Source organism: Trichoplusia ni, chromosome 21 (genome assembly GCF_003590095.1).
Source record: "Trichoplusia ni isolate ovarian cell line Hi5 chromosome 21, tn1, whole genome shotgun sequence".
NCBI lineage: Eukaryota > Metazoa > Arthropoda > Insecta > Lepidoptera > Noctuidae > Trichoplusia > Trichoplusia ni.
Window position 1 is genome coordinate 3,324,474 of NC_039498.1, and position 14,509 is coordinate 3,338,982.

General features: G+C 36.1%; 1 protein-coding gene across 1 annotated transcript in view; it reads left to right on the plus strand.

Annotated features, from left to right (window-relative positions):
* The first annotated feature begins 4,465 nt into the window (after positions 1-4,465).
* Positions 4,466-14,509, plus strand: part of LOC113504122 (ecdysone-induced protein 78C-like) — an 82,724-nt gene continuing 72,680 nt past the window's right edge. Inside the window, exons 1-3 of the mRNA XM_026886259.1 lie at positions 4,466-4,589; positions 6,463-6,506; positions 13,919-13,948. Coding sequence (XP_026742060.1) covers positions 4,525-4,589; positions 6,463-6,506; positions 13,919-13,948 — 139 coding nt within the window. The 5' untranslated portion in view covers positions 4,466-4,524. The remainder of the gene's footprint in view (positions 4,590-6,462; positions 6,507-13,918; positions 13,949-14,509) is intronic.

The following is a 14,509-nucleotide window of genomic DNA, read 5'->3' on the forward strand; positions in this document are numbered from 1 at the left end:
GGTACATATGTTTGTGGAACCTCTTCGGCAAAAGGAGTAAATTCCCTATTGCGGGGATGGTTTAAAAAAAAACAGCGATCCTGTGCCATGAACCTCAGAGTGGAGAAGAAATGTATGTATGCATACAAAACTTCCTTCATCGTGCTTGGCTTTAAACACGTTCTAAGTTAAATAAAAGTTTTAAGTTAAATAAAAAACGTAAACCATAAAGGTCGAGTCAAAAATAATGTTTTTTCGGGCAAACGTATTTTTTTTTGTCTGACAGTACAAGTATAATTGAAATAATCTCCTGAATACTTAGCATACATCTATACTTTGTACGTAATTTTTTGCTAATACCTGAGGTGATTTGTGAGAATACACACTTTATGCAAAACTCGATTGCGGTGCAAGTGTAGGCGCATCTCTAAATTGATAGCTGCCGTGATTCTATTGAAGGGGAATATGTCCTAGAGGTCTTACAACTGAATTTGCCCGTGGATATGATTTATGGGAGAAATTAGATGTTTACATCAATCTCGCCTGTAATTTGAAATGCAATAACATACGTGGAGCTTGATATTTCGTCTTTATTTTTTTATTTGCAATTCTTAGTATACTGTCGTATGGGTTCGCTTTTTGTGAATTCGTCTCCTAAACGATTGCTTTTCAAAAGATATTATAAAAGGGGGAGGAGTGTTTATGTCATAAAGCGGTAAATTGTAGTACTGCTTATTACCGCGACGGAAATTTAATACAGATAGCAATTACTATTGGTAAGTAAAAAAATAAAGTCACGTGTTCTGGAGTTTGTACTTGTAACTGGGTAATGCGTTTTCACATTTTTGCATTTAGTTCTTATTGCAAAAATGCCCCCCAGTATCTATACTATACGCACATGCTCTCGCTGTTCCCCCTAAATTTGCTTTGTTGGTTTCGATATAGTTTTGCAATTTGTTACTTGGTTTGTTGGTGGATTCTTATCTGAAAATTTGTATAGAATTATATTTTTATATGACTCGCCCACCACGTTTTTTAATCCTTGCCTTGCGGACGGATTCGTAGACATCCAAGACTTAGAACAAGCATTCGTCGGTTACACAAATTATTGTCCTACGCTGGGATGTTTCCCAAGGATTAACGAGGTGAATCCTCCCCCCTCGGCTGTTTGTGCAGCACAACAAAATTACTTTATGAGTAACATAGATATATAACTGAGCCAAAGATGACATAAATGAAGCGAAAGTATCGTAACTATTTATCTAAAAACAATTGGCAATTGTTACTTAGGTGCGGTCATTACCTAAACTTTATTTATACAACTATCTAGTCAGATGTTTTATATCTGAGTTGTAAATATGAGTTTATGTACTTTTGATTTTGACTTTACCACAGAAAAATATAGGTATCTACAAAATCAGGAAGAAGATAAATTGCGATTGTTTAATTTAAATTCGTAGGTAAAGTCTAAAGACTTGCAAACTGAACGTTTATACTTGAAGAGGCGAAGACTATTCAACACTCGGCTGAACTCAGAACTAAAGTTCGATTAGAATAAGAAGAAGCTTGGTTAGCAGACGCAGTACCAAGTCCAGGCAAATACCGGCTGAGATAATTAGTTAAATACTGACGGTGCTAGCTTGATACTACGATCCAAGTCTATCAAAATCAAACAAGACATTTTGGGTCTTAGTCAGCACTGAGACCTTACCTGTTAGCTCAATACTAAGTTTAATTTTAAACTTTTGAAAGGAAACATCAGCCTTGCATATCTCTTTTATTAGTAAAGCTATTGTTTGTTTCAAATTTCTTCCCCCATTAGCAGTTATCTTGTTTTAGTCGGTGCCTCGTTAAAGCTGAATGGATTTCATAGGTTTTATAATCATACTTAACTTAAACAGACACAACAGAGACCCAACCAGAGTCCATCATGAGCTGACGCGGCATCGGAAGCTAGTAAACTATGGATTATTACAATACCCTCGGAAGCATTTTAAAAAAGTGTCTCTAGCTTCCCCAATAAATACGTAAATAGACATACTATTTTTGATTTTAAGATGTTGAAATATTAGGCTAAATAGTGAAACAAAACAGTGATATTGTTAACAACGGCACAGTTATCTCCAAGTTCCCATCCATAGAACTGGAGACTTTGAATGAACGTCTTGTTTCACGTCACTGTAAGTCTGGCTATTGTAGAACATTCTCCTATTGTACAACTAAGTATCGGCTGGCTCTTGGATAACAATGCTACCGCCACGTCAGCCTGAACAAGCCAATCCAATCTTCAATACAGGGTCGACCGAGAGAGCTTTGTTACATTTGGCCTAGGGAATTGAAGGATCTACTAACTAATGTTGGTAGGTACTTCGTGAACTGATTCATATGCTTAATATCGATTTGACTGCGAGAGTAACCGAGAGGTCGTGCGTTGTGAAGCGGGTTTGATTCCTGCTTGAGATGACATGCTTGTTGCGAGTCTGGGAGTAATTTTACTTGTGGTCTAAATGTTTGAGTTTACCCCTCGACACAGTAATACATTCTTTAGTACAGGAGATGTTGTAGATAAAGAAAAATAGTTGTACTACTGTTTGTTCAGGTTGTTGTTTGTATGTGTATTATAAAAAGGTACAACACTGTTTCTGTGATCTATTACGTATTAAGTCATTTTATATCTTACTAGCTGTTGCCCGCGACTTCGTCCCCGTGGGTAGAAAAGTTAGTAAGTAGTAAAGTAGTTAAGTTAGTAGTAAAGTAGTTATAATTTATACCTGCCCTGTTTTTTTTCACATTTTCCATTGTATCTTCGCTCCTATTAGTCGCAGCGTGATGGTTTATAGCCTAAAGCCTTCCTCGATGAATGGTCTATTCACACAAATAATTTGGACCAGTAGTTCCTGAGATTAGCGCGTTCAAACAAACAAACAAACAAACTCTTCAGCTTTATATATTAGTATAGTATATAGATTAAAAATGTCATTGATTTCCTATTCCATCTTCCAGTTCGGGCTGTCACAGTACAGTTTATGTCAAAGGAGTTTAGTTGTCCCTCCATATCCTTTTGTATAAACAGCAACCTAAAACGATGTTATATCTTACTGTATTGAAAGACATTATGACACTCACTTGTCAGTTCCAATATCTTGTTTGTTTTCTTCAGCCCTCGGAGAAACACCTATAACTTGTCTACAGGCTTAGCTCAATATGAAAATACAGGCATAACCAAGAGTGTGAGTACTCTAGCTGATACGCAGTCGTGAGCTAAAGGGTACTCGACTGTGCAAGTCAGATAGTGCACTAGTGTATAATACTACATACATAGATGTACAACTAAGCATAAATACAAATCGGGGCTCTTCTGAAAATGTTTCAAACGCTTTTTGTTTTTCTGCCTAATAGGCACTAAAGATAATGAATCTGTGACCAGTAACTGAGATGTTTTTATCTAAAATACGTTTTTTTGAGAAAATCACCATTAATTAGTTCGAGTGTGCCTACTATGCTTATAAAAAGCCACGTACGATCAACCAAATCAACCAAAATACGATTTCAAAGTAACTGTTTAAATTTTTCTAAAATAATGTAATCGTATTATGTAGCACCTAAAATAGTAGGGACCATTTCGCAGTTACGCAGCAATTAAATGGCCTATTCCACTTACTCTAACTGCTAAGAGTGCCTCGTCGTTAAACTTTAAATGGCCCTTCCCGAACAGGACCCCACCTCAATCTTTATCGCCCTACGTGTGATCTCGAATGCTCTACAGAAAAAAAATTGTAAGTCGACGATTGCGGAGTGTGTAGGGCGGCTTGACCTAGAGCCCAGGTGACAGCGACGCACCGCCTGCCCGTGAACCAGGAAGTATTCTCAAGGCCAAAGTGGGGCATGCGCGCTTCACACCCCCGAATGACGACACAACTTTGTTACGGGGACAGTCGGCTTCTTAAAGCTATAGATCACGGTGTGTTAGCGACAAATCGTGCCGGTCCTATTGTGTTTATAAATAATAATCCTTTAATCAAAAATTCTTGCCCGGGAACCCTTAAAAACGTTTCGGTATACGCCAAATTGCGAACAAGGTCGAGTCGCCGCAAGTATTGCGTCAATTTTTATTGTTGCTGTGCTAATTGTACTTTTTTCCTGTTCAAACTTTGCGTTTAACCTATATTAAGTGGGGTTTCATCAAGGGCTGAGTTTAAAACATAGTTTCAGGCAAAATAAAATCGTAACCTTGAAACGCGTGAACTTGACACTAGACCTGTGTGCGAGGTTGTGTCGCTCGCTCGGAGCCCACCCTCAAAGCCCGCAGAGATTTCTAAGGCCGGTGCCGACTCACAAATGAATAAAACAGGCTTGTTCCGCGCCGGCAGTAACATGAACATCTTCAATATGGTAGCTATTCCTATGTATTATCAACCCGCAAAATGAAGTGAACAGTACCAAAATGATTTATAAACATTTTACAAGAACTGGTGACAATGTTTTATTTATGTTATCATGTAAATAATAAAAAATCAAGATGAGAGACAAATAAAATAGTTCGAGATGAGCGGGTCGGTTCTGAGCGAGGCGACCAGCTCCTCGAACTCAGAAGAAGATGACCTATATACGTAAGTACTCTGTACATCATCTGTACGTGTTCGAGAACGTATGTGTGTGTATGTTCCATCGGTCCCAAATGCTGCAGGTGTCAGATTTAAGACCAAAATCGATACCGGTATCAGCTGGACGACGCTGGCCTTCGCAACGCCCTTGAATTTCCGCAGCCTTGTCCGAGCCGAAAAACAGTAATATAAACTAAGTTCCGCAATAGTAGATATACGAGTATGCTCTGTAAGTGTGCCACGCAATCATTTTATACAAGGCCTACTAAACATCGAAGCAGGCGAGATGTCAAACGTGTTGAATATTAAAGCGCTACATCCACACAGTTACCTACGCATCCAGAAAATCGATGGTGGCCTTGAAATCTGAACGAACTTGTAGGCCTGTTCATTTATGAAACGAGCCGTAGGTATCACAATGAATGTTCTTGTTCCATCGCAAGTCTTTGAGAAACTTGTTTATAGCGATTATTCTAGTTAAATACTTACGTAGTAACATGATAGAAGTCGATTTTGGGTGTTTCTATCCAGACTTTGTTCTTTAGGGTATACCCACATGTTTGTTACACCTGTGGCGCCCAGCTCCACGCCGTTTTCGCCCTTATATCAACAGTCTTATGATACATTTCACATTTTGCTTTGAAAGGTGGAAAAGGGGAAAATGAAGTTGTAAGTTAATTTCCTTTGGGGTATGGGGTGTAATGATGAGTTGCTACTCGTCGTTTTTAAATATTATTGAATAAGATGGCCGTCAATAAAGGCATACTGTTGTTCCCACATGTGTATTGAGAAAAATATTATGAAGTAATTAGAAAATAAAACATGGATCTTATTTCATGTGTCATTGGCTGTTTTCCGTAATTTGTTTTATACTGATGGACCTTAATAGTTGTTCTATAGCCAGAAGATAATAATATGCAAAATATTACTATCGTCGTGAACACAAAAAAAACGTACGCGAATGTTTATCGCTAGGTGCTGCACTCAATCCATTGCTGCATTGTAGGTACCTAAAGAAAACCGTGTCCATTGAAATAAAAAAGTTAATAAAGCTAATTTCGAAGCCTTAGAAGTAAGCTGATATTAAAGTACTGAATGCTAGGTTCATATAAGTCAGCAACACGGGTGTTGAATGGTTTAGTAGTATTACATATTAAATATATTCGAGCCAGCCAGTACGGCCACAAAAACTCCGTCGTCAACCTACTTGCCTGATTATTTTCCTCACGAGACAAGCGAACTATATAAATATTTTAGTAGAACAAGCTATATATCACGTCTTTTTCGTATGGTTACTCGAATATTTCTAGATTCATACAAATTTGTAAATATAATTGCACCCCGCTCGCCGCCGCCGGCCGAGGCGGACGGCGCACAATGTATAAGTGATTTTCGTCAATTTGTTTTACAATTCAAATGTTAACGCCGTGGTCGCGGTCCTCGTCTGCTACTGTCCGAAAAAATAACAAGTATAAAAACTCCAGCGTCGTCCTTGATAGTACCTAAAGAGTCCCCAATAACCTAGTGGCCGTGTTTATGTAACAAGAATACTTCCAGGAACGGGGCCATACTGATACCCGCCACTGAATTAATTTGCGTGGCACTTTTGCACATTCACTAACACGTTTGGAAATATAGCCACGTGTGCATATGCTACAATAATAACATATCGTATTGAGGACATTGTTGATCTATTTATTGTTAATTAGCGTTAGTTTAACAGCGTCGTTAGGGCGAAAGTGTCGGAACAATTCCTTTGACGTCACTGCTATTAGTCATTCTGCTCGGTCATGCTTGCGTATGTATTGATGCTGGCCCGTTTATAAATGTCCTTCACCTTCAAACCGTCATTATACTTTCCATATGTTTTCCTTTGCAGATTTAAGGAGGAGCCCTGCTCTCCCGTGGCCGGCTACTCCTCAGGTAAGAAACCCTTTTTTATCGGCACCGTATACTGTGTATATTGTTTTGTTTTCATCCGGTGTTTATTCAGTTTGTTTTTTCGTGTTTTGTATTCGCATGGAAATTAATTGTATGTATCCGGTTGAAGAAACGTTTCGATTTTTGAATGAAATCTCCGATACTCTTGAGCACGCTGTACGTTTCGAGACTTTCCATTATTTTACACGTGGGTAAGTAATTTTATAACTTTAAATTGTGGACGTCGATAAATTCGATATTGTAGGCATGAAGCATATTGCGGAAAAGCCCGACCATATTTTAAATAGCACGTCTGTGTTTTGAAATGAAAAGTTCCCTTGAGCTTAACTGTGAGTTATTTAAGGAGGTTCGTTTAGGCCTCATGTTAATAGTTATGAAGGAGGTTGTAATGGCCGCGTGCCAACTCAGCTTATTACAATTTAGTGCCGCCCAAAGTGCAGTTGCCGCCCTGAAGGTTTTGCACCGGCCTCGATACGGATTTATTTATATTAGTATTTTATACAAAGCGTTTTGTTTGAGTAGACTAGGTTAGACTCTAACAAATTGTTTATTTTAAGGAAATGATAAAGGTGTTTGGTATTTTTTTCCATTAAACATTTTAAGAATTAATTTCCATGGATTCGGTTTACAAAAATGACGCGAAATAATTGATTAACGTGTCACTATGAATCCATGCTTTCTCGAGTGCTGTTCGTTGCAGTAATCAAGTAATTAGCTGTCAATTCTCTTGTGGAGTGTTAATTGGGTTTCGGTGTGCTTGACACATTCATTAATTGATTTTTACCATCCTATTTCATTTTTCCGTAGCTGCTTAACAACAACCAACACAACAGATTTTTACATTCTAGTAAAATATTTATAAACACAAATATTAATTTTTACTACTTGTGTTCATTCGGCAGTCTTATTCTCGACTGCAAAAGAAAAATAATTATATTAAACAACTTTCACACCACGCCATCTAGTTTCGACCAAAGCAAAGTTTGTATTATGAGTACTGGACTACTGATGGACACACTTATATATTATTATTTCTAAATACACACATGTTATAGGGAAATAACACCCTGACACAGAAAAAAATATCATGCTCATCACACAAATATGTTTCCTAGGCGGGAATCGAACCCACGACCTCCGTTATAGCAGTCAGGGTCACTAACCACTAGACCAACGAGCCAGTCCATGAAAAAGTCTTAAGAGACATGTTTTCTTCATATACCCTCAATTTGTGTCACAGCTAGCGTGACCAGTTCCATCAGAGTCTGTTGTGCACTTAATCTCAAGTCGGCTGCACATCTAGGATATCCCATTTATTGTGACCGCCTTTTTAATGAAAATTGACGCTCCTTCGTACGCGTCGTCCTGCCATCTAATATACATTACCTGTCGTTCTAGATTTCGACAATATCTAGGTACAGTTGATTCTGTAGCATGCTGATGTTGTTTTAAGCTGGTGCTCAAAATATTAAAGTTTATTTGTACTGGCAGACGTTTCAGACAAGGTTTTTAATGTTTCACACCTAATATTATTAAAATCGGGAGTCTTTAACAGGTTTTTTTAGTTATATCGATAATTACTTCTTTGGTCAATTCTGTCTAGTATTACTAGCCATTTTCATATGTACGTTATGTGATATGATATTATTATAGTAGTTCAATTATCATAATACTAGCTATCCGCCCGCGGCTTCGCCCGCGTCGATCTAGGTTATATCGCGTTTCCAAGAGAACTATTCAAAAGTCCGGGGTAAAAACTATCCTATGTTCTTTCTCAAGGTCAACTCTATCTCTGTACCAAATTTCATTAAAAACAGTTCAGTGGTTTGGACGTGAAAGCGTAACAGACAGACAGAGTTACTTTCGCATTTATAATATTGGTTGGGATAAGTATCGAGTATAGGTAGAGTTGCCTTACTTAAATACTCCTAATAATGTACACTGCCATGTAAATGACAGATCAATAATTCAGATTAATTTTGATCAATGTTTTGTTTTCCCGTAACTTTCTGGCCAGGGTCAGTCAAGTCGTGCAGTCAATGCAACTTAAACATGCACCACCGCCAGACTGTTAGGAGAATGAAAATAATCTTATTTATATTCAAGGTACCAAAATCGGCTGGGTAAAATAATAATATGTTGCACAAGTTATTTTTGTTATTGTAGTATTAAAAAACAAACTGTTAGCGACATATAAAAAGTAGGTAAAGCCTGAACTGCCTGTGACGATCCAGATCCTTATGGTATGAATCCAAGCATGACTTTAAGGAGTAACGGGTACGATTCCTGTTTTGGACAAACAATTCTTTGTGGGTGCTGGAGTTTTACGTGTATAACTCATACAGACAAATAAAGTTTGTTTAAAAAAAAGAGTTTTGAAAGCGCGTTAATATTATAGCGAGTTACATCGGCATCTCTCTTCCCTAATTGCTATGTTTTAACTTTGAGAGGTGGATAAAGAATACAAGATCAGGAGAGTTTTAAGACAATTGTTTATCAAGCGTCCATATTGTCGCTTGACATAAACAAATCATCAGTATTCGTCCGTTATACATTAGCTCGGGAACCCGACTCAAGGGCCGGACTTGGTAATGTGCGTAACAATTTATATTCAAAAACTCTTGTCTTGCGTCCGTATAAGATGTAAAGCTACGGACGCATCGATTATACTGCGTTTAAGGGCAAGCCATGTTCAAACGATAGGTTATTAAATACGGTTGGTTATTTGGCTTTAAAAGTTAAAACACTCAATTGAGTTTAATGGTCTGGTTAGGGGACTCTAACACCAAACGATGACACAACAATGTCACAATAATTAAAATCCAAGCTGGCGGTGCCTCAGGAAAAATTTAATAGTTATTTAATAGTTAAATAATATAGTTTAATATATCTAATTGTTTGCCTTAATTTTTCACAGGCATTAATAAGTTTTACTCATTATTCTTTGGGTTATCAGATCACAGGTAAAAAAATATAAGTTCATTTGCCTTAATAATTTAATGTGAAAAGTTTGTTATTTCATAAAAAAATATTTCGAGCAGGTCAGTTCTATTAGATTGATCAAGCATAAGCATATCGTTGAAAAGAATAGTTTTTAGTTTAACAGTTTTAGTCGCGGGGTTCGAACCCGCGACGCGACGCGCTCGGTGGGTTCGGTGGTGACCTCAACCACTCGGCTCTCCATGCAGTCTGTGCATAAGACTGCATGGATGAAATATAGTCCTAGGTTATTAAGATACTTTAAACTATTAATGTTTATTTTCAGAATGAAATTTAATGACGTAACTTTCTAATAGCTATCTTTTAATACATCTAAGTAATAGTATTAGTATAATTAGATGGTGTAATGGATCAAGAACGACCTTGCCCCGTTTAATATGAAATGCAGTTGTTGTCAACAATTTGTCTTCGGTCATGACAGGGCATTAGTTAATAAACAATATTGTATTTATACCTAGCATTATTCACCCCTTAATTATTATTGTCAATCATTGTATATGACTAGGTCATAGGAAAACTAAGGGGACGCTATACTTATGTAATGTAAGTTGTGGTTAGCAAGTAGATAATTTTTGAAGCATTTTGAAAGCATAGTTTAGTTTTTAGTAATGTCGTTGGTGGTCTTGCTTCCTTATGTAAGTACGAAGAGCAGGAGAGACCCCAACGTGGTCAGAGACAAAATAAATTTGATTTTGTCAAATATATTTCGAACACGTTGTGAAGGAACCTGAAACTAAATAACTATCTAATCTGAAACCATTAACATCAATGCTTCCATATATTATATGACAAGAAGCCTGAAGCACAGGCGTTATTTAAATATTATAAAATACCATCAAATATGATGAAGAACTAACGTAACAATAACATTTTCACTGTAGATACACATACAATTTTGACTGCACGAATAACCAAGTGGTCTCCACTGCAAATTGTATATGTTGATTTAATTCTTAGCCCCCGGGAGCTTTATGAAAAATAAAACAACACGTTTGTGTAATTTACTAAAAATCACGCGAGTAAAAGCTTTTAAAATAATAAAACTTTTCCATCGACAAACGAATATTGTGAGTAAAAAATAAATTAATATTTCATTTTATTATTAAATAACAAGCAATATATTTCACCCAATCTCTCTGTAAACAGCTCCATTAACAGAATGCAAACTAATGGAAACATAATAACCTGATATATCGGAACATTTCAATTCCTCTCTTGTAAAACATTTCGACCAAATCATACGTGCATGTACTCTGTTGATTAATAACCGAGTAATATCGGATTTCAGACAGTTGCGTTGCCCACAAACAGAGAGGCAACCTTTAATTAAACAGACGAAAATGGTGCGTTGTCGGCTAACGCAATGTACGAATACTACCCCAAAACAATGCCTGCCATTGCATTGTTTTGGGCTTAGTTTTGTTTGAAAAAAGCCTTCAGCGATGTTTTTATTTTTTTTATTTTTGGGGGAATTGTAAATGTAGAATGTGAGGAGTGGATTTCGCTTGCGTAAATGTTGTAAATAACGAATATATAGAAAAACGGTGAACAGCCAATTAAGATATAAGACTGTGACGCTAACATGAATGATGGGCAAATAGATAATAAAAAAATTAATAATAACAAGTATACCTACATAATGTCACATTTCTAAAGTTGGTTTTCGAAGCCGAACGCCCCCTATGATAACCCCGAACCGGGGTGAAGGCACCGATCCTTAGCAGTACTAATTCAGGAGTTAATCCCAGTTATCAGCAAATCTTATGAGACAGCTCGGCCTATCTGCTAATGGCACTACTTTGCAAAACCTTCTCACACCACTAACCACCCTAAAAAGGACTGTAAGACAATTAAATAAAGCTTAAATTATCCAAACGCTATATAGAAACATGTTTGATTAGATGCTAACACTCACAACTTTTTGCGCCAGTGGATTTTATGTTTTATTAGATTGATGTAAAGTATGAATTTGTCTGATATGGTGCTGCTTACAGCTATGCTCGGTTCAGCGACCCGAGCAAAGGTTTGCTTCCTGCGCCTCAGCGTTCAGGCTGATAGTGATGTACCAAAGATTTTGCAATTCCTAATCGATTAATTTTACCTACTATGTATCGATAAATAGTTGTTGTTGGTTGGTGCAAATTGCAAAGTTTAGAAGCTGATTGACAATACCTCATCAATACTAAACTTAATAATTAGTAGCAGTGCGTTGTGTGTTTTTATTGAAACTACGTAATAACATACTTATATCTCTGCTGTACAACTAAAAAAATAATCTTATAAAGACATGAGAAAAAACGAAAACCCTTTCCTCCAGAACTTTTATACGACTAGAACTGTTTCTCTCAAACATGTCTAAGAACACTCGCACATAATTCAACTTTAATACAAAATAGACTAAATTGATATCGGTCAATCCATTTGGGAGACACACGTTACTTATAAAACATCTCTTTTTCCGTCGGTGGCTAAAAAAAGAAATACTCAATCTTCATCTCACTGAAAAAAGGCGAGTAAAAAAATGGCATATGTACATACATGCTAGCATTGAACTTTAACGGTTATTCGATTCTTAAAATAATCTTAATCGAGTAGACACATCGAGTATCTTTTATCGGCGCATCACTAAAACAGCAGTGGTTTTTGCACGGCGTGTGCGGTGCCGTGCGGGCTCACAATATTCTCTCTTATTAGATTTTACGACAGCTAATCCGCGGGAAAGACGGCGACTTCTTGATTAACTAAGCAAAAAGCGGACACTCTGTCCTTCTCTAACATTTTGATTTATTAGCGCCGCTTTATATCAGGATTATTGTACGCACGATTTGTAACACGCGATTGCTACCGATCTGCGGATGAGAGCGCAAATCATGTTTATTTTAGCTTGATCGTTCAAGAACTTGTTTTTTTTTAAGCACTATCTTTCCCTTCTTAGTTATCGTAACTATTTAATACATTTTTAATTACGCTGAGACAGTCAATACCTTAGTTATGAATTAATTAATCAACCATCTTACTATCAACCTTTTCATTAGTATTTCCTAGGCATACTAAAAATGCCTAGCCTATGAAAAATCCATCCACGTAGGAACTCTAAATTACGAACCCGAGCACTTTCTTTCCTCGTTATTATTTCCCCTAAACAATGGCTTAATTGTGTTAATTACTTAAATGTGACATTCACGCTTATTATGTGTTAGTAAGACAGCTAATTAGTGACGTATTAAATAAAAGAAAGAAAAGATATAATTCTAATTAATTGATGGTGAAAAAAACGAACTTTGATGTTCAGAATAGAGTATTTGACAGAATCTAATAACTTAAACCTGTTTAGTCCGATAGACATACTTCTGAAAAATATAGAAAATGTATTTTTTATTTTATCACATCATCTATACTCTATACTAATATATAAAGCTGAAGAGTTTGTTTGTTTGTTTGTTTGAACGCGCTAAATCTCAGGAACTACTGGTTCAAATTTAAAAAAAATCTTTTGTGTTCAATAGACCTTCAATAGACAATGTAAAATGTGACAAAAACGGGGAAAAATATTAATCTTCGAGGGCTAACGTTCAAAAATTCCTAACTTATATCTACCACGCGGACGAAGTCGCGGGCAACAGCTAAGTAGTTAAAAATAAAGGAAGATTAAAAACACTTAAGATAGTGAAATGTATGAAAATGGGGGCTCAAACATAACTTGACGGTAAAAAGCGTAGCCTACCAGTAGCTGGCGTCACACGAGATTTTAAATCACACAATATAAAAGAAAATACATATTCCATATTTTTTAGAAATCTTTCTAATGGGCTTAACAGTTTTTTTTTGTTAAATACCCTATTAAAGTCTAAATATAACATTTAATATGCAGTTGTAAGTGATAGAACTGTTTTTTAATGAGTATGCTTATAGTCTAACTTTCTGTTAAATTATTTCATTCACAATTGGATACTTGACTTATTAGTTCGTCAGGTAGATTCAAACATTTAAATTAAGGCTTAATAGATACTTTATATTATTATTTAAAAAAGATCGCAACAAAGATGCTAAAAGAAGTATGGGCTAATAATATTAATGTCGGTTAAAGATGTAATGTATATTAAGTGACGTCACTCGAGATTTTAACTTAGTGTATCACCTTCACATTTTGTTCAAGCTTTAAAATAAAATAAAATACATATCCTACATTATTTGAAAATGTATCTGACACACTTATTTCTTTTAAATCAGTCAAATACCCAATTGTAATTATTTTGCATGTTTAGTGTCTTATTTAGAGCCTTTAACATCACCTCTAAGTCAGCGTTTCTGTAAACCAAAGTTTTCCAAAATAAGCGCCTGAAAAGGAAATAAAAGCTTTAGCACTATTTAATAGAGTTCAAATTTGTTCACAGGATCACGATTCTTCAACTCACCCGGACATGGTAAGCATAACTTAAATTTCTTTTTTACTGGTTTTCATTTTATTTTACTTAAGTTATGGAGGATCACAAACTATGCGCAAGATAAGGAATTCAGAAAATTATTTTTTTAACCACCCATCTACAGCCATATTAATAAAAATATTCTTTGCATAAAAATCACATAATCAAAATAATTATTTAATATTTTTAAGTAATCCTTTAGTAATGCACGTTATTTTACCAAAAAGCTTTCTATAACTTCGTTTCTAATATAATTATTCTGGCTCTACCTTTAATCCACGTTTTAACTTGTCTGTGAATTACCAATTAATTTCAGACAAAAATAACAACTTAAGTGCATATCGCCGTACTCACGTGTGTCATCGGCAGAAAACAAGTGCTCGGAAAACTTCAGACGTGTTTATCCTTTTATCGAGCTTAAGGGAAAAATTCCCCTGTTCAGAACTAGTTAGCTGGTGTCAAACGTTCGGTTAGGGTTTAAACTCAAGCCTACCGCCGCCTGCCTCCATACCGATTGTAAATTACAAACAACTCTGAACAATTCTATTTGCAGTTGTTTAC